This window comes from Rhinoderma darwinii, chromosome 1 (assembly GCF_050947455.1).
Source record: "Rhinoderma darwinii isolate aRhiDar2 chromosome 1, aRhiDar2.hap1, whole genome shotgun sequence".
Classification (NCBI taxonomy): Eukaryota; Metazoa; Chordata; class Amphibia; order Anura; family Rhinodermatidae; genus Rhinoderma; species Rhinoderma darwinii.
Window position 1 is genome coordinate 646,501,665 of NC_134687.1, and position 20,751 is coordinate 646,522,415.

Sequence of the window (20,751 nt, forward strand, 5' to 3'; positions counted from 1 at the left end):
ATTAACCCTAGTGCTCCCTCGAGGGAGCCAAGGACGGGGAGCAGCGTTTAAGGAGGGAGGCATGGAACACGTCGTGTACTCGAAAAGATGGGGGCAACTCCAGTTGGAAGGAGACAGGATTGAGGACTTAAATGACCTTGTACGGCCCTATAAATCGGGGAGCAAACTTCTTGGACGGGACCTTAAGGCGCAAATTTTTAGACGATAGCCACACCAGATCCCCGACCATAAACAAGGGGTTAGCAGAACGTTTTCTATCTGCCTGAGTTTTTTGTATGCTCTGGGACGCCTCTAGGTTCTTCTGAACCTGAGCCCAGACTGTGCACAGTTCTCGATGAACGACCTCTACCTCGGGATTGTTGGAAGTACCATGTGAAACGGAAGAGAACCGTGGATTAAACCCAAAATTACAGAAAAAGGGGGAGACTCCTGACGAGTTATTGACCCGGTTATTAAGGGAAAATTCGGCAAGGGGAATGAATGAGACCCAATCATATTGACAGTCAGAGATAAAACACCTTAAATATTGTTCTAGAGATTGATTAGTCCTCTCAGTTTGGCCATTAGTTTCAGGATGGAAGGCAGAGGAGAAGGACAGATCAATCTCCAACTTTTTACAGAAGGCTCTCCAAAACAATGAAACAAATTGTACCCCTCTATCAGAAACAATATTGACAGGAACCCCATGGAGACGCAGGATGTGTTTGACAAACAAGGTAGCTAACATCTTAGCATTGGGTAGTTTTTTGAGGGGCACAAAGTGGCACATCTTACTGAAGCGGTCTACTACAACCCACACCACCGACTTGCCTTGAGATGGAGGCAAATCGGTGATAAAATCCATGGAGATATGGGTCCAAGGTCTCTGGGGAATGGGCAAAGAACATGGTAAGCCCGCTGGTCGGGACCTGGGAGTCTTGGACCTAGCACAAACTTCACAAGCGGCGACGTAGGCCTTAACGTCTTTCGGCAACCCAGGCCACCAATAGTTTCTGGCAATGAGGTGCTTGGTACCCAGGATGCCTGGATGGCCAGATAGTGCAGAGTCATGATTTTCCCTAAGTACCCTTAGCCGGAATTGCAGGGGAACAAACAGCTTGTTCTCAGGAAGGCTCCCGGTAGCTGAACCTTGATCAGCCGCAATTTCAGAGACTAAATCAGAATCAATGACGGAAATGATTATACCTGGAGGCAAAATACAAGCAGGATCTTTCTCCGAAGGAGGGCTGGCCATGAAGCTACGTGACAGTGCATCAGCCTTAACATTTTTAGACCCAGCCCTATATTTAACCACAAAGTTGAATCTGGTAAAAATAACGCCCAACGAGCTTGTCTCGGGTTTAGCCTCCGGGCAGATTCTAGGAAAACCAGATTCTTGTGGTCGGTAAGGACCGTTACCTGGTGCCTAGCCCCCTCCAGGAAGTGGCGCCACTCTTCAAATGCCCATTTAATGGCTAAGAGTTCGCGGTTGCCAATATCATAGTTACTCTCAGTGGGTGAAAACTTCCTGGAGAAGTAGGCACAGGGACGGAGATGGGTGAGGGACCTGGTACCCTGGGACAAGACAGCCCCCACTCCCACCTCGGACGCGTCAACCTCCACGATAAATGGCTCCATTTGGTTGGGCTGAACCAGCACCGAGGCCGAGATAAAGCACTTCTTAAGGACCTCAAAAGCCTGGACAGCCTCAGGAGGCCAGTGGAGGAGATCAGCACCTTTGCGAGTGAGATCCGTAAGAGGCTTAGCGATAACCGAGAAGTTAGCAATAAACCTCCTGTAATAATTAGCGAACCCCAGAAAGCACTGTAATGCCTTCAGGGAGGCAGGTTGGACCCATTCCGCCACAGCCTGGACCTTGGCAGGGCCCATGCGGAATTCATGAGGAGTGAGGATTTGGCCCAAAAATTTTATCTCCTGCACCCCAAACACACATTTTTCGGTCTTTGCTAACAGTTTGTTTTCTCGAAGGACCTGGAGCACCTTCCTGACATGCTCAATGTGGGAGGACCAGTCCTTGGAAAACACAAGTATGTCATCAAGGTACACTACAAAAAATAACCCCAGGTAGTCTCTTAAAATCTCATTTATGAAATTCTGGAAGACCGCGGGAGCATTACACAACCCAAAGGGCATGACGAGGTATTCGAAATGACCTTCGGGCGTGTTAAACGCAGTCTTCCACTCATCCCCCTCTTTGATGCGGATAAGGTTATACGCCCCCCGTAGATCAAACTTAGAGAACCATTGGGCCCCCTGAACCTGATTAAAGAGATCAGGAATCAGAGGAAGGGGATACTGGTTCCTTACAGTGACCTTATTCAAGCTTTGGTAGTCAATGCATGGCCTAAAACCACCATCCTTCTTCCCTACGAAGAAGAAGCCAGCACCTACCCGAGAAGTAGAGGGGCAAATGTAACCCTTGGCCAGGCATTCCTGGATATACTCTCTCATGGCTTCACGTTCGGGACAAGAGAGATTAAATATCCTACCCTTAGGGAGCTTAGCTCCTGGTACCAAATTGATTGCGCAATCATATTCTCTATGAGGAGGTAACACTTCGGAGGCCTCCTTAGAGAAAACATCGGCGAAGTCCTGAACAAACTCAGGTAGCGTGTTCACCACCTCAGGGGGAGAAATAGAATTAACAGAAAAACATGACGTCAAGCATTCATTACCCCACTTGGTAAGGTCCCCAGAATTCCAGTCAAACGTGGGATTATGCAGCTGCAACCAGGGAAGGCCTAAAACCAAATCGGACGATAATCCCTGCATTAACAGTACAGAGCACTGCTCCAAATGCATGGAGCCAACAAGGAGTTCAAAAACAGGGGTATGCTGTGTAAAATAAGCATTAGCAAGAGGAGTGGAGTCGATACCCACTACCGGGACAGGTTTAGGCAAATCAATCAAAGGCATAGCTAGAGACATAGCAAATTCCACAGACATGATATTAGCAGAAGACCCTGAATCCACGAAGGCACTGCCGGTAGCAGACCTACCACCAAAAGAGACCTGAAAGGGAAGCAAGATTTTATTACGTTTCATATTTACGGGAAATACCTGTGCACCCAAGTGACCTCCCCGATGATCACTTAGGCGCGGAAGTTCTCCGGCTGCATTCTTACACTTAGGACAGTTGTTCACTTGATGCTTGTCATCCCCACAGTAGAAGCAGAGACCATTCTTCCTGCGGAAATCTCTACGTTGTTGGGGGGACACGGAGGCCCCGAGTTGCATAGGTACCTCCGAGTCTTCCGTAGAGGAACGAAGCAGCGTTACCTCGGGAGGCATCATGGGGGAGTCAGAGGAGAAAACATTAAGACGTTCAAGTCGTCGTTCCCTGAGACGTCGGTCAAGTCGTACCGCTAAAGCCATAACCTGGTCTAGGGAGTCAGAAGAGGGATAACTAACTAGCAGATCTTTCAGGGCGTTCGACAGACCCAACCTAAACTGGCACCTTAAGGCAGGGTCATTCCACCGAGAAGCTACGCACCACTTCCTAAAGTCAGAACAATACTCCTCAACAGGTCTCTTACCCTGACGTAAGGTCACCAGCTGACTCTCGGCAAAGGCAGTCCAGTCAGTCTCGTCATAGATGAGTCCGAGAGCCAAAAAGAAAAGATCAACGGAGGAAAGTTCAGGGGCGTCAGGAGCCAAGGAGAAGGCCCATTCTTGGGGCCCTTCCTGGAGCCGGGACATAATTATACCCACCCGCTGGCTCTCAGAACCTGAGGAGTGGGGCTTTAAACGAAAATAGAGCCTACAACTCTCCCGAAAGGAGAGAAAAGTCTTCCGGTCCCCTGAGAACCGGTCGGGCAACTTGAGGTGGGGTTCAAGAGGTGAGGTGAGGGGCACTACCATGGTAGAATCAGGCTGGTTGACCCTCTGAGCTAGGACCTGGACCTGTAGGGAGAGACCCTGCATTTGCTGAGCCAGGGTCTCAAGGGGGTCCATAGTGGTGTCAGGGACCAGGGTAGAATAGGTATGTGCTTGTGATTATGTAATGATGGGGGTAGGGAAACAGACAAGTGAGCCCTAATCTACCCGCCACTCAGTCCCTGCCTACTTGCAACGACCCGCCCTAGGCGACGGGGTACAAATGGGCGACGGTCCCTACGCTCAGTAAGTGCACGACAGACAAACAGACAAGGGTACACAAAGCTAAGGGAAATGGGGCAGTTGCCCACGGCAACACCGTGAGCAACAAGAGTGGTGAACAAGCCGAGTTAAACCAGGAGTGTACGAGGTACCAAACGCAGAGCAGGAGAGTAGTCAGTAAGCCAGGGTCAGTATGAAGCAGGGTCAAATAGTTAGAAGCTGCAGCAGGGCCAGGAAACCACACGAGAAGAATCACAAGCAAAGGAGGAACAGGAAAGGCAGGTATAAATAGACAGAGGGCTGGAGCTAGCTCCGTCTGGCCAGGCTGTGATAGGTTCTCCCACTCCTAAGCCTGCCACCCTGAGTGGTGGAAGATGGAGTCAGTCTCACAGACATAGAAGCAGGTGCCGACTGATTATCTATGGGCGTTAACCCTGAAGCTGTGCCTGGCAGATTCTTTACAGATGCCACACAACCTCCATGTATATGCCACACTGCCTCTGTGTATACGATGCCACACAGCCTCCCTGTATATGATGCCACACAACCTCCATGTATATGATGCCACACAGACTGCATGTATATGATGTCATAAAGCCTCTCTGTATATGATGCCACACAGCCTCCATGTATATGCCACACAGCCTCCGTGTATATGCCACACAGCCTCCCTGTATATGATGCCAGACTGCATGTATATGATGCCACAGAGCCTCACTGTATATGATGTCACAGAGCCTCGCTGTATATGATGCCACACAGACTGCATGTATATGATGCCACACAGCCTCCATGTATATGATGCCACACAGCCTGCATGTATATGATGCCACACAGCCTCCCTGTATGATGACACAGCCACCCTGTATATGATGCCACACAGCCTCCCTGTATATGATGCCACACAGCCTCCATGTATATGCCACAGAGCCTCCCTGTATATGATGCCACAGACTGTATGTATATGATGCCACACAGCCTGCATGTATATGCAACACACCCTCCCTGTATATGATGCCACACAGCCTCCCTGTATAGTATATGATGCACAGACTGCATGTATATGATGCCACACAGCCTCCCTCTATATGATGCCACACAGCCTACCTGTATATGACGCCACACAGCCTCCATGCATATGCCACAACCCCTCCGTGTATATGATGCCACACTGCCTCCCTGTATATGCCACAGACTGCATGTATATGCAACACAGCCTCCATGTATATGCCACACAGCCTCCGTGTATATGCCACACAGACTGCAAATATATGATGCCACACAGCCTCCGTTTATTTTGCCACACAGCCTACAAGTATATAATGCCACATAGCCTCCATGTATATGCTAAACCGCCTCCGTGTAGATACCACACTGCCTCCCTGTATATGATGCCACACAGACTGCATGTATATGATGCCACACAGCCTCCATGTATATGATGCCACACAGCCTCCTTGTATATGATGCCACACAGACTCCCTGTATATGATGACACACAACCTCCATGTATATGCCACACAGCCTTCATGTAAATTATGCTACACAGCATCCCTGTATATCATGCCACACAGACTGCGTGTATATGATGCCACACAGCCTGCCTGTATATGCTGCCACACAAACTGCATGTATATGATGCCATACAGCCTCCATGTATATGCCACACAGCCTCCGTGTAAATGATGCCACACAGCCTCCCTGTATATGATGCCACACAGCCTCTTTGTATATGATGCCACACAGCCTACTTGTATATGATGCCACACAGCCTCCCTGTATATGATGCCACACAGCTTCCATGTATATGCCAGAGACTCCCTGTATATGATGTCACACAGACTGCATGTATATGATGCCACACAGCCTCCATGTATATGCCACACAGCCTCCATGTATATGATGCCACACATACTGCATGTATATGATGCCACAGAGAATTACTGTATATGATGCCACAGAGCCTCACTGTATATGATGCCACACAGCCTCTTTGTATATGATGCCACACAGCCTACCTGTATATGATGCCACACAGACTGCATGTATATGATGCCACACAGCCTCCATGTATATGATGCCACACAGCCTCCCTGTATATGACACACAACCTCCATGTATATGCCACACAGCCTCCATGTAAATGATGCTACACAGCATCCCTGTATATCATGCCATACAGACTGCGTGTATATGATGCCACACAGCCTGCCTGTATATGCTGCCACACAAACTGCATGTATATGATGCCATACAGCCTCCATGTATATGCCACACAGCCTCCGTGTAAATGATGCCACACAGCCTCCCTGTATATGATGCCACACAGCCTCTTTGTATATGATGCCACACAGCCTCCATGTATATGCCACGCAGCCTCCATGTAAATGATGCCACACAGACTGCATGTATATGATGCCACAGAGAATCACTGTATATGATGCCAGAGCCTCACTGTATATGATGCCACACTGCCTCCCTGTATAAGATGCCACACAGACTGAATATGATGCCACACAGCCTCCCTGTATATGATGCCACACAGCCTGCATGTATATGATGCCACACAGCCTCCCCTTATATGATGCCACACTGCTTCCATGTATATGCCAGAGACTCCCTGTATATGATGTCACACAGACTGCATGCATATGATGCCACACAGCCTGCATGTATATGCAACACACCCTCCCTGTATATGATGCCACACAGCCTCCCTGTATAGTATATGAGGCACAGACTGCATGTATATGATGCCACACAGCCTCCATGTATATGATGCCACACAGCCACCCTGTATATGATGCCACACAGCCTCCCTGTATATGATGCCACACAGCCTCTCTGTATATGAAGCCACACAGCCTACCTGTATATGATGCCACACAGCCTCCATGTATATATGCCACACAGCCTCCATGTATATGATGCCACACAGACTGCATGTATATGATGCCAAAGAGAATCACTGTATATGATGCCACAGAGCCTCACTGTATATGATGCCACACAGCCTCCCTGTATATGATGCCACACAGACTGCATGTATATGATGCCACACAGCCTCCCTGTATATGATGCCACACAGCCTGCATGTATATGATGCCACAGAGAATCACTGTATATGCCAGAGCCTCACTGTATATGATGCCACACAGCCTCCCTGTATAAGATGCCACACAGACTGCATGTATATGATGCCACACAGCCTCCTTGTATATGATGCCACACAGCCTGCATGTATATGATGCCACACAGCCTCCCTGTATATGATGCCACACAGCTTCCATGTATATGCCACACAGCCTCAATGTATATGATGCCACACAGACTGCATGTATATGATGCCACAGAGAATCACTGTATATGATGCCAGAGCCTCACTGTATATGATGCCACACAGCCTCCCTGTATAAGATGCACACAGACTGCATGTATATGATGCCACACAGCCTCCCTGTATATGATGCCACACAGCCTGCATGTATATGATGCCACACAGCCTCCCTGTATATGATGCCACACAGCCTCCATGTATATGCCACAGAGCCTCCCTGTATATGCCACACAGACTGCATGTATATGATGCCACACAGCCTGCATGTATATGCAACACACCCTCCCTGTATATGATGCCACACAGCCTCCCTGTATAGTATATGATGCACACACTGCATATATATGATGCCACACAGCCTCCCTGTATATGTCACACAGCCTACCTGTATGACGCAACACAGCCTCCATGTATATGCCACAGCCTCCGTGTATATGATGCCACACTGCCTCCCTGTATATGCCACAGACTGCATGTATATGATGCAACACAGCCTCCATGTATATGCCACACAGCCTCCCTGTATATGATGCCAAACAGGCTGCATATATATGATGCCACACAGCCTCCGTTTATTTTGCCACACAGCCTACCTGTATATGATGCCACACAGCCTCCCTGTATAGTATATGATGCACAGACTGCATATATATGATGCCACACAGCCTCCCTGTATATGATGCCACACAGCCTACCTGTATATGACGCCACACAGCCTCCATGTATATGCCACAGCCTCCGTGTATATGATGCCACACTGCCTCCCTCTATATGCCACTGCCTCCCTGTATATGATGCCACACAGACTGCATGTATATGATGCCACACAGCCTCCATGTATATGATGCCACACAGCCTCCTTGTATATGATGCCACACAGCCTCCCTGTATATGATGACACACAACCTCCATGTATATGCCATACAGCCTCCATGTAAATTATGCTACACAGCATCCCTGTATATCATGCCACACAGACTGCGTGTATATGATGCCACACAGCCTGCCTGTATATGCTGCCACACAAACTGCATGTATATGATGCCATACAGCCTCCATGTATATGCCACACAGCCTCCGTGTAAATGATGCCACACAGCCTCCCTGTATATGATGCCACACAGCCTACCTGTATATGATGCCACACAGCCTCCATGTATATGCCACACAGCCTCCATGTATATGATGCCACACAGACTGCATGTATATGACGCCACACAGCCTCAATGTATATGATTCCACACAGCCTGCATGTATATGCAACACAGCCTCCCTGTATATGATGCCACACAGCCTCCCTGTATAGTATATGATGCACAGACTGCATGTATGATGCCACACAGCCCCTCTGTATATGATGCCACACAGCCGCCCTGTATATGATGCCACACAGCCTCCCTGTATATGATGCCACACAGCCTCTTTGTATATGATGCCACACAGCCTACCTGTATATGTTGCCACACAGCGTCCATGTATATGCCACACAGCCTCAATGTATATGATGCCACACAGACTGCATGTATATGATGCCACAGAGAATCACTGTATATGATGCCAGAGCCTCACTGTATATGATGCCACACAGCCTCCCTGTATAAGATGCCACACAGACTGCATGTATATGATGCCACACAGCCTCCCTGTATATGATGCCACACAGCGACCATGTATATGCCACACAGCCTCAATGTATATGATGCCACACAGCCTCCCTGTATATGCCACACAGCCTCCATGTATATGCCACAGAGCCTCCCTGTATATGCCACACAGACTGCATGTATATGATGCCACACAGCCTGCATGTATATGCAACACACCCTCCCTGTATATGATGCCACACAGCCTCCCTGTATAGTATATGATGCACACACTGCATATATATGATGCCACACAGCCTCCCTGTATATGCCACACAGCCTACCTGTATGACGCAACACAGCCTCCATGTATATGCCACAGCCTCCGTGTATATGATGCCACACTGCCTCCCTGTATATGCCACAGACTGCATGTATATGATGCAACACAGCCTCCATGTATATGCCACACAGCCTCCCTGTATATGATGCCACACAGGCTGCATATATATGATGCCACACAGCCTCCGTTTATTTTGCCACACAGCCTACCTGTATATAATGCCACACAGCCTCCATGTATATGCCACACAGCCTCCCTGTATATGATGCCACACAGGCTGCATATATATGATGCCACACAGCCTCCGTTTATTTTGCCACACAGCCTACCTGTATATAATGCCACACAGCCTCCATGTATATGCCACAGCCTCCGTGTATATGCCACACTGCCTCCCTCTATATGCCACAGACTGCATGTATATGATTCCACACAGCCTGCATGTATATGCAACACAGCCTCCATGTATATGATGCCACACAGGCTGCATATATATGATGCCACACAGCCTCCGTTTATTTTGCCACACAGCCTACCTGTATATAATGCCACATAGCCTCCATGTATATGCCAAACCGCCTCTGTGTAGATGCCACACTGCCTCCCTGTATATGATGCCACACAGACTGCATGTATATGATGCCACAAAGCCTCCATGTATATGATGCCACACAGCCTCCTTGTATATGATGCCACACAGCCTCCCTGTATATGATGACACACAACCTCCATGTATATGCCACACAGCCTCCATGTAAATTATGCTACACAGCATCCCTGTATATCATGCCACACAGACTGCGTGTATATGATGCCACACAGCGTGCCTGTATATGCTGCCACACAAACTGCATGTATATGATGCCATACAGCCTCCATGTATATGCCAAACAGCCTCCGTGTAAATGATGCCACACAGCCTCCCTGTATATGATGCCACACAGCCTCTTTGTATATGATGCCACACAGCCTACTTGTATATGATGCCACACAGCCTCCATGTATATGCCACACAGCCTCCATGTATATGCCACACAGACTGCATGTATATGATGCCACAGAGAATCACTGTATATGATGCCAGAGCCTCACTGTATATGATGCCACACAGCCTCCCTGTATAAGATGCCACACAGACTGCATGTATATGATGCCACACAGCCTCCCTGTATAAGATGCCACACAGACTGAATATGATGCCACACAGCCTCCCTGTATATGATGCCACACAGCCTGCATGTATATGATGCCACACAGCTTCCATGTATATGCCACAGAGCCTCCCTGTATATGCCACACAGACTGCATGTATATGATGCCACACAGACTGCATGTATATGATGCCACAGAGAATCACTGTATATGATGCCACAGAGCCTCACTGTATATGATGCCACACTGCCTCCCTGTATAAGATGACACACAGACTGCATGTATATGATGCCACACTGCCTCCCTGTATAAGATGACACACAGACTGCATGTATATGATGCCACACAGCCTCCCTGTATATGATGCCACACAGCCTGCATGTATATGATGCCACACAGCCTCCCTGTATATGATGCCACACAGCCGACCTGTATATGACGCCACACAGCCTACCTGTATATGACGCCACACAGCCTCTATGTATATGATGCGACACAGCCTGCATGTATATGCAACACACCCTCCCTGTATATGATGCCACACAGCCTCCCTGTATAGTATATGATGCACAGACTGCATGTATATGATGCCACACAGCCTCTCTGTATATGATGCCACACAGCCGCCCTGTATATGATGCCACACAGCCTCCCTGTATATGATGCCACACAGCCTCTTTGTATATGATGCCACACAGCCTACCTGTATATGATGCCACACAGCCTCCATGTATATGCCACACAACCTCAATGTATATGATGCCACACAGACTGCATGTATATGATGCCACAGAGAATCACTGTATATGATGCCACAGAGCCTCACTGTATATTATGCCACACAGCCTCCCTGTATATGATGCCACACAGACTGCATGTATATGATGCCACACAGCCTCCCTGTATATGATGCCACACAGCCTGCATGTATATGATGCCACACAGCCTCCCTGTATATGATGATACAGCCTCCCTGTATATGATGCCACACAGCCTCCATGTATATGCCACAGAGCCTCCCTGTATATGCCACACAGACTGCATGTATATGATGCCACACAGCCTGCATGTATATGCAACACACCCTCCCTGTATATGATGCCACACAGCCTCCCTGTATAGTATATGATGCACAGACTGCATATATATGATGCCACACAGCCTCCCTGTATATGATGCCACACAGCCTACCTGTATATGACGCCACACAGCCTCCATGTATATGCCACAGCCTCCGTGTATATGATGCCACACTGCCTCCCTCTATATGCCACAGACTGCATGTATATGATTCCACACAGCCTGCATGTATATGCAACACAGCCTCCATGTATATGATGCCACACAGGCTGCATATATATGATGCCACACAGCCTCCGTTTATTTTGCCACACAGCCTACCTGTATATAATGCCACATAGCCTCCATGTATATGCCAAACCGCCTCCGTGTAGATGCCACACTGCCTCCCTGTATATGATGCCACACAGACTGCATGTATATGATGCCACACAGCCTCCATGTATATGATGCCACACTGCCTCCTTGTATATGATGCCACACAGCCTCCATGTATATGATGCCACACTGCCTCCATGTATATGATGCCACACTGCCTCCTTGTATATGATGACACACAACCTCCATGTATATGCCACACAGCCTCCATGTAAATTATGCTACACAGCATCCCTGTATATCATGCCACACAGACTGCGTGTATATGATGCCACACAGCCTGCCTGTATATGCTGCCACACAAACTGCATGTATATGATGCCATACAGCCTCCATGTATATGCCACACAGCCTCCGTGTAAATGATGCCACACAGCCTCCCTGTATATGATGCCACACAGCCTCTTTGTATATGATGCCACAAAGCCTACTTGTATATGATGCCACACAGCCTCCATGTATATGCCACACAGCCTCCATGTAAATTATGCCACACAGACTGCATGTATATGATGCCACAGAGAATCACTGTATATGATGCCAGAGCCTCACTGTATATGATGCCACACTGCCTCCCTGTATAAGATGCCACACAGACTGAATATGATGCCACACAGCCTCCCTGTATATGATGCCACACAGCCTGCATGTATATGATGCCACACAGCCTCCCCTTATATGATGCCACACTGCTTCCATGTATATGCCAGAGACTCCCTGTATATGATGTCACACAGACTGCATGTATATGATGCCACACAGCCTGCATGTATATGCAACACACCCTCCCTGTATATGATGCCACACAGCCTCCCTGTATAGTATATGAGGCACAGACTGCATGTATATGATGCCACACAGCCTCCCTGTATATGATGCCACACAGCCTCCCTGTATATGATGCCACACAGCCTCTTTGTATATGATGCCACACAGCCTACCTGTATATGATGCCACACAGCCTCCATGTATATATGCCACACAGCCTCCATGTATATGATGCCACAGAGAATCACTGTATATGATGCCACAGATCCTCACTGTATATGATGCCACACAGCCTCCCTGTATATGATGCCACACAGACTGCATGTATATGATGCCACACAGCCTCCCTGTATATGATGCCACACAGCCTGCATGTATATGATGCCACAGAGAATCACTGTATATGATGCCAGAGCCTCACTGTATATGATGCCAGCCTCCCTGTATAAGATGCCACACAGACTGCATGTATATGATGCCACACAGCCTCCTTGTATATGATGCCACACAGCCTGCATGTATAAGATGCCACACAGCCTCCCTGTATATGATGCCACACAGCCTCCATGTATATGCCACAGAGCCTCCCTGTATATGCCACACAGACTGCATGTATATGATGCCACACAGCCTGCATGTATATGCAACACACCCTCCCTGTATATGATGCCACACAGCCTCCCTGTATAGTATATAATGCACACACTGCATATATATGATGCCACACAGCCTCCCTGTATATGCCACACAGCCTACCTGTATGACGCAACACAGCCTCCATGTTTATGCCACAGCCTCCGTGTATATGATGCCACACTGCCTCCCTGTATATGCCACAGACTGCATGTATATGATGCAACACAGCCTCCATGTATATGCCACACAGCCTCCCTGTATATGATGCCACACAGGCTGCATATATATGATGCCACACAGCCTCCGTTTATTTTGCCACACAGCCTACCTGTATATAATGCCACATAGCCTCCATGTATATGCCAAACCGTCTCCGTGTAGATGCCACACTGCCTCCCTGTATATGATGCCACACAGACTGCATGTATATGCCACACAGCCTGCATGTATATGATGCCACACAGCCTCCATGTATATGATGCCACACAGCCTCTCTGTATATGATGCCACACAGCCTCCCTGTATATGATGACACACAACCTCCATGTATATGCCACACAGCCTCCATGTAAATTATGCTACACAGCATCCCTGTATATCATGCCACACAGACTGCGTGTATATGATGCTACACAGCCTCCCTGTATATGCTGCCACACAAACTGCATGTATATGATGCCACACAGCCTCCATGTATATGCCACACAGCCTCCGTGTAAATGATGCCACACAGCCTCTTTGTATATGATGCCACACAGCCTACTTGTATATGATGCCACACAGCCTCCATGTATATGCCACACAGCCTCCATGTATATGATGCCACACAGCCTCCATGTATATGATGCCACACAGACTGCATGTATATGATGCCAGAGAATCACTGTATATGATGCCAGAGCCTCACTGTATATGATGCCACACTGCCTCCCTGTATATGCCACACAGCCTGCATGTATATGATGCCACACAGCCTCCCTGTATATGATGCCACACAGCCTGCATGTATATGATGCCACACAGCCTCCCTGTATATGATGCCACAGAGCTTCCATGTATATGCCACAGAGCCTCCCTGTATATGCCACACAGACTGCATGTACATGATGCCACACAGCCTGCATGTATATGCAACACACCCTCCCTGTATATGATGCCACACAGCCTCCCTGTATAGTATGAGGCACAGACTGCATGCATATGATGCCTCACAGCCTCCCTGTATATGCCACACAGCCGCCCTGTATATGATGCCACACAGCCTCCCTGTATATGATGCCACACAGCCTCTTTGTATATGATGCCACACAGCCTACCTGTATATGATGCCACACAGCCTCCATGTATATGCCACACAGCCTCAATGTATATGATGCCACACAGACTGCATGTATATGATGCCACAGAGAATCACTGTATATGATGCCACAGAGCCTCACTGTATAGGATGCCACACAGACTGCATGTATATGATGCCACACAGCCTCCCTGTATATGATGCCACACAGCCTGCATGTATATGATGCCACACAGCCTCCCTGTATATGATGCCACACAGCCTCCATGTATATGCCACAGAGCTTCCCTGTATATGATGTAACACACAGACTGCAAGTATATGATGCAACACACCCTCCCTGTATATGATGCCATACAGCCTCCCTGTATAGTATATAATGCACAGACTGCATATATATGCCACACAGCCTCCCTGTATATGATGCCACACAGCCTACCTGTATATGACGCCACACAGCCTCCATGTATATGCCACAGCCTCCGTGTATGATGCCACACTGCCTCCCTGTATATGCCACAGACTGCATGTATATGATTCCACACAGCCTCCATGTATATGCCACACAGCCTCCCTGTATATGATGCAACAGAATGCATATGCCACACAGCTTCCGTTTATTTTGCCAAACAGCCTACCTGTATATAATGCCACACAGCCTCTGTGTATATGCCACACCGCCTCCCTGTATATGATGCCACACAGACTGCATGTATATGATGCCACACAGCCTCCATGTATATGATGCCACACAGCCTGTATGTTTATGGTGCCACAAAGACTGCATGTATATGATGCCACACAACCTCTCTGTATATGATGCCACAGCCTCCTTGTATATGATGCCACACAGCCTGTGTATGATGCCACACAGCCTCCCTGTATATGCCACACAGCCTCCCTGTATATGATGCCACACAGCCTCTATGTATATGATGCCACACAGACTACATGTATATGATGCCACAGTCTCCCTGTATATGATGCCACACATACCGCATGTATATGCCACACAGCTTCCATGTATATGAGGCCACACAGACTCCATGTATATGATGCCACACAGACTGCATGCATATCATGCCACTCTGCCTCCCTGTATATGATGCCACACAGCCTCCCTGTATATGATTCCACACAGCCTCCATGGATATGAAGACACAAAACATGCTTCGATATGAAGCCTCCCCACGTATTGCACAAAGATTCATTGTGGAACAGGGGAAGTAGGGACTCCTAGCATCATATATGTCGATGCCCATGATATCGTTACTTCTCGTCTCGCTGGTTTCCTTTCGTCTCGCTGGTCCCCTCTCGTTTCGCTGGTCCCCTCTCATCTCGCTGGTCTCCTCACGCCTCGCAGGTCTGTTCGCTGTACAACCTCCTACCACTGTGCAGTCGCTCAGAAAATGGCGGCACACAGTGTAGGAGGTTTGAATACATTCAAACCCCTCCCTCTCCTGGCACTAGCCAGAAGAAGGGAGTGGGGATTGTGTGAGGACACTAGAGCGAGTGTGTCTACCCCAAATTTGCAGCATAAAGCAATGAGGTTGCTTTACCACATTGCCAATACTGCAATTTTGGGAATTGATCCCTCTAGTGACCAGCACATGGAAATGTTATAAATTAGAATCTAATTAATAATATTTCCTGACTTGTGAAAAAATTAAAAAAATTAAAACAATATGTAATCACTTATATACTAACTGTTTAACGGGAAAAAAAAAATAATAATAATCTAGCAACACATTCCCTTTAAAATGGTTTTGTATTAGGTGTAAGTATAACAAAGAGATGAGACCTCTAGTGGAGCCTCCTCTGGACAGTATGTAATATAGTATTAGGGAGCATTCTAATAGGGACTGAGATTTCATACGTCTGCAGGATACACTTCAATCCTATGACAATTCCATCAAGTGGGGGGAATGATCAGAAATAAAACACTTTCTTTATAGATCTACTAATGCGTGATGAAGTGTATCGACTCTTCTGGGTCTGCGGTATGTTCCAGCAGGTGGTGTTAGAAATTTATTTAAAGCAGGATCAATATACAGTTGTGTTCAAAAAAATTGTGAGTTTAAAAAAGCAAATATAGCGCAAAATCATTATAATAACTTGTATTTGCCTAAATGCAAATGCAGTAGAAATACTATACATTAAATTTTAAAACAAAACAATAACAACATTTATCAGTTTGTGTTAATCCTTTACAGAAAAGAAAGAAAAAGGAATATTAGGCTGTTCAGAATAATAGCAGTGCTAGCATTTTTCTTTAAAAACTGAAAAATATCATGTAAACGGAAAAACTGTTTCCGATTTCACTTTACTGAACTAATATTTAGTGGCATAACCATTGTTTCTGAGAAGTGCTTGACATCTGTGTTGCATGGAGTCAAGCAACTTTTTACCCCTCTGAATAGGTATTCCAGTCCAGGAAGATTGGACTACATTCCACAGTTCTTTTGCATTTTTGGGTTTTGCCCCATAAAAATATTTATTTCACCCCACAAGTTCTCTTTGGGATTGAGGTCAGGGCTGGGCTGGCCACTCCATTACCTCAATCCATTACCTCAATCCTGTTTGTCTGTATCCAAGATGTTGTTCGCTTACTGGTGTGTTTTAGGTCATTGTCATGTTGAAACACCCATTTCAAGGGCATTTCTTCTGTGTGATAGGGCAACATGATTTCAAGTATTTGATATATTCAAACTGATCCATGATCCCTGGTATGAGATAAATAGGCCCAACACTATGCTATGAGACAAATCCCCATATCATGATTTTTGCACCACCATGCTTTACTATCTTCACAGTGTACTGTGACTTGAATTCAGTGATCGGGGTCATCTGAAATACTGTTTAGACCCAAAAGGAACACTTTTGCTTTCATTAGTCCACAAAATGTTGCGCCACTTCTCTTTGGGAAATTAACGTGTTCCTTGGCAAATTTTAAACCCATTCAGAACATGTCTTTTTATCAACAACGGGACTTGACAGGAAGTTCTTGCTGGTAACTTGGCTTCACTTAATCGTCTTCTGATTGTAGCGGTACTCACTGGTAACTTCAGATCTTCTTTGATCTTTCTGGAGGTGATCATTGGCTGAACCTTTGGCATTATTTTCTATTCTTCGATCAATTCGAACAGTAGTTCCCCGCTTCATTCCTTTTAGGTTTTCGTTGCCGTTTCAAGGCATTTGAGATAATTTTAGCTGAGCAGCCTATAATTTGCTGCACTTCTCTACATGTTTTTTCCCCCGTATTTCAGAAGGAAATGCACTATAACCAACATGTGCAATATTTGCGACCCTCCTACCATAAATAAGAGCCAAAATTGACACCTGATTCCACAGAATGAATGATTACACCAATTTAACTCCTCACTGCTATTGTTTTGAACAAGCCCCTTTCAATTAATGATTTAATTATTCAGAATGAGCGGCATGCATGTCCTAATTGTTGGGTCTGGTTTTCTCTACTACACTTACAAGTCAATTATTTGCTATGTAGAAAGATCACTTCTACCAAAAACATTGATTTATCAGGTAAATGACGTTGGATTGCTATTTTTTGTAATACTACTGTAGGTGAGAAAATGGACATACGATTTAGCCAGTAAATACTGTGGTATTACTGGAAAAATCATGTGGGCATTTGCCACCACATGTGGGCGTGATTTTGAGCACCACCCAATTCTAATTCTAGGTATTTAAGGTAGTGATAAATAAACGTATGACTTTTCCTTTTATGAAAAAAAACTATCTGCGATTTTTTTCTTTTATTCAATTGCAAAGTTAATTTGTTAGTTGTTTTGTTCAATTGCATAATTTTCATCTGTTTATTCTGTTTTAATTAAAGTCAAATATAAAAATGTCCATATATGTTCAAAACAAAAGTTTACATTGTCCTTACTGTCCGTCTGGTTTCTCCTGCAGTGTGGGTGAATTTATGAATACAGTAAAAAGAAGCAAGGTTCATGTTTACAATTAGTCATCTATGTGTGGTAAGTAAACAAGGCTATGCTTTTCTTCCTTACATCCACAATACTTTTCCTCAGGTAAATATAATTATTAATTTTTTTTGCAGATCCAAGCCAATTTTACCCGATAAATTAACAAACACTCTTATTAGCTGTTTAATGCCTGTGAATAACCTGATATGTTTAAAATTATATATATATATATATATATATATATAGAGAGAGAGAGAGAGAGAGAATATGCTTTCTTCTCTATGTGAATTCTCTGAAGAGTTCCAAAATTTGATTTCTTTGTAAAACATCTTCCACATATAGAACATCAAAATAGCTTCTCTCCTGTGTGGATTTTCTGATAAGCCCTAAGTTTGCCATTAGTAGTAGAAAATTTCCAACATTATGAACATGAATATGGCTTCTCTCCTGTGTGAATTATCTCATGTCTAACAAGAGTTGATTTCGTTGCAAAACATTTCCCACATTCTGAACATGAATATGGCTTCTCTCCTGTGTGACTTTTCGCATGTTTAACAAAACTTGATTTAGCTGTAAAACATTTCCCACATTCTGAACATGAATACAGTTTCTCTCTTGTGTGAATTCTCTTATGTCTAACAAGACTTGATTTTTCTGTAAAACATTTCCCACATTCTGAACATGAATATGGCTTCTCTCCTTTGTGACTTCTCACATGTTTAACAAGAGTTGATTTATCTGTAAAACATTTTCCACATTCTGAACATGAATACGGTTTCACTCCTGTGTGAATTCTCTCATGTATACCAAGATTTGATTTATCTGTAAAACATTTCCCACATTCTGAACATGAATACGGTTTCTCTCCTGTGTGACTTCTCTCATGTCTAACAAGACATGATTTTGCTTTAAAACATTTCCCACATTCTGAACATGAATATGGTTTCTCTCCTGTGTGAATTCTCTCATGTCTAACAAGATGTGAGTTTTTCGAAAAACATTTTCCACATTCTGAACACGAATATGGCTTCTCTCCTGTGTGACTTCTCTCATGTATAACAAGACCTGATTTAAGGTTAAAACATTTCCCACATTCTGAACATGAATATGGCTTCTCTCCTGTGTGAATTCTCTCATGTCTAACAAGATGTGAGTTTTTTGAAAAACATTTTCCACATTCTGTACATGAATACGACTTCTCCCCTGTGTGAACTCTTTGGTTTGTAAAAACACCTAATATTTTTGTGAACTGTTCACCACATTGAAACCTTTTACCCACTTTCTCAGCTGTACCTGTGGTAACAATCTGTGATTGGTCAGGAGAAAGTTCCTCATGATTGTGAGTATTGCATGATAGATCTGTACTGCGAAGCCCAGGCTGTACATTAAGGGTGATGAAGTTTTCTTCTGAAGACTGCTGCATGATATCTTCATCTTCTACTTTACCCCAGTTCTTACTGGGATTTTCTGTTCGGATTAAAAATAAATTTTGATTTTGTTTCAAAAAAGAACAGTTGACAACAGTTGACAATTTTATAACATTTATATTAGGCTGGAAACACACATGCAGTGTTTTGAGCCAAAAGTTATAAGTGGATTAAGCTGGAAGAGTCCACTCCTGGCTTCAGGTCAAAATCTAGTGTTATTTCGGCCTTATGATTTGTATAACACTTTAAAATATATTGATGCCAAAATCCAGGATACTGGTCTGTACCCAGTCCTCCACTTTTATGACAAAGCTTAAAAATTTATTTTGGTGGGGGGGGGGGGGGCAGAACCTTCTCTGGCAATACCAACACATGTTTTTTTTGTTCTAGGAAATTGTCTAAGCCTTTTTTAAAGCCATCTACTGTCCCTGCTGTGACCAGCTCCTGGGGTGACTATTCCATAAATTCACCGTTCTCACAGTAAGGCTGGATTTACACGAGCGTGTGCGTTTTGCACGCGCAAAAACGCTGCGTTTTGCATGCGTTGGAGGTGCGTGTGTCACGCGTATATGCTGTGTTTCAGCGTTATTTACACGCGTACGGCTTGGGGCTTTCCCGCGCGTTAAAAATGCGGAGGGAGGCGTTATGGAGAGGCCAGCCTACAAAAAAGGCACCTTTGCCACACACCTGCTTGCGGTGTGC

At 45.6% G+C, this 20,751-nt stretch overlaps 2 protein-coding genes across 2 annotated transcripts in view; both read right to left on the reverse strand.

Annotated features, from left to right (window-relative positions):
• Window positions 1-20,751, reverse strand: part of LOC142673593 (gastrula zinc finger protein XlCGF66.1-like) — an 88,029-nt gene that overhangs the window by 32,337 nt on the left and 34,941 nt on the right. The gene's annotated exons all lie outside the window — the stretch shown is intronic.
• The window catches only part of LOC142669294 (uncharacterized), a 28,053-nt gene continuing 26,182 nt past the window's right edge, over window positions 18,881-20,751 (reverse strand). Inside the window, exon 2 of the mRNA XM_075847105.1 lies at window positions 18,881-20,089. Coding sequence (XP_075703220.1) covers window positions 19,044-20,089 — 1,046 coding nt within the window. The 3' untranslated portion in view covers window positions 18,881-19,043. The remainder of the gene's footprint in view (window positions 20,090-20,751) is intronic.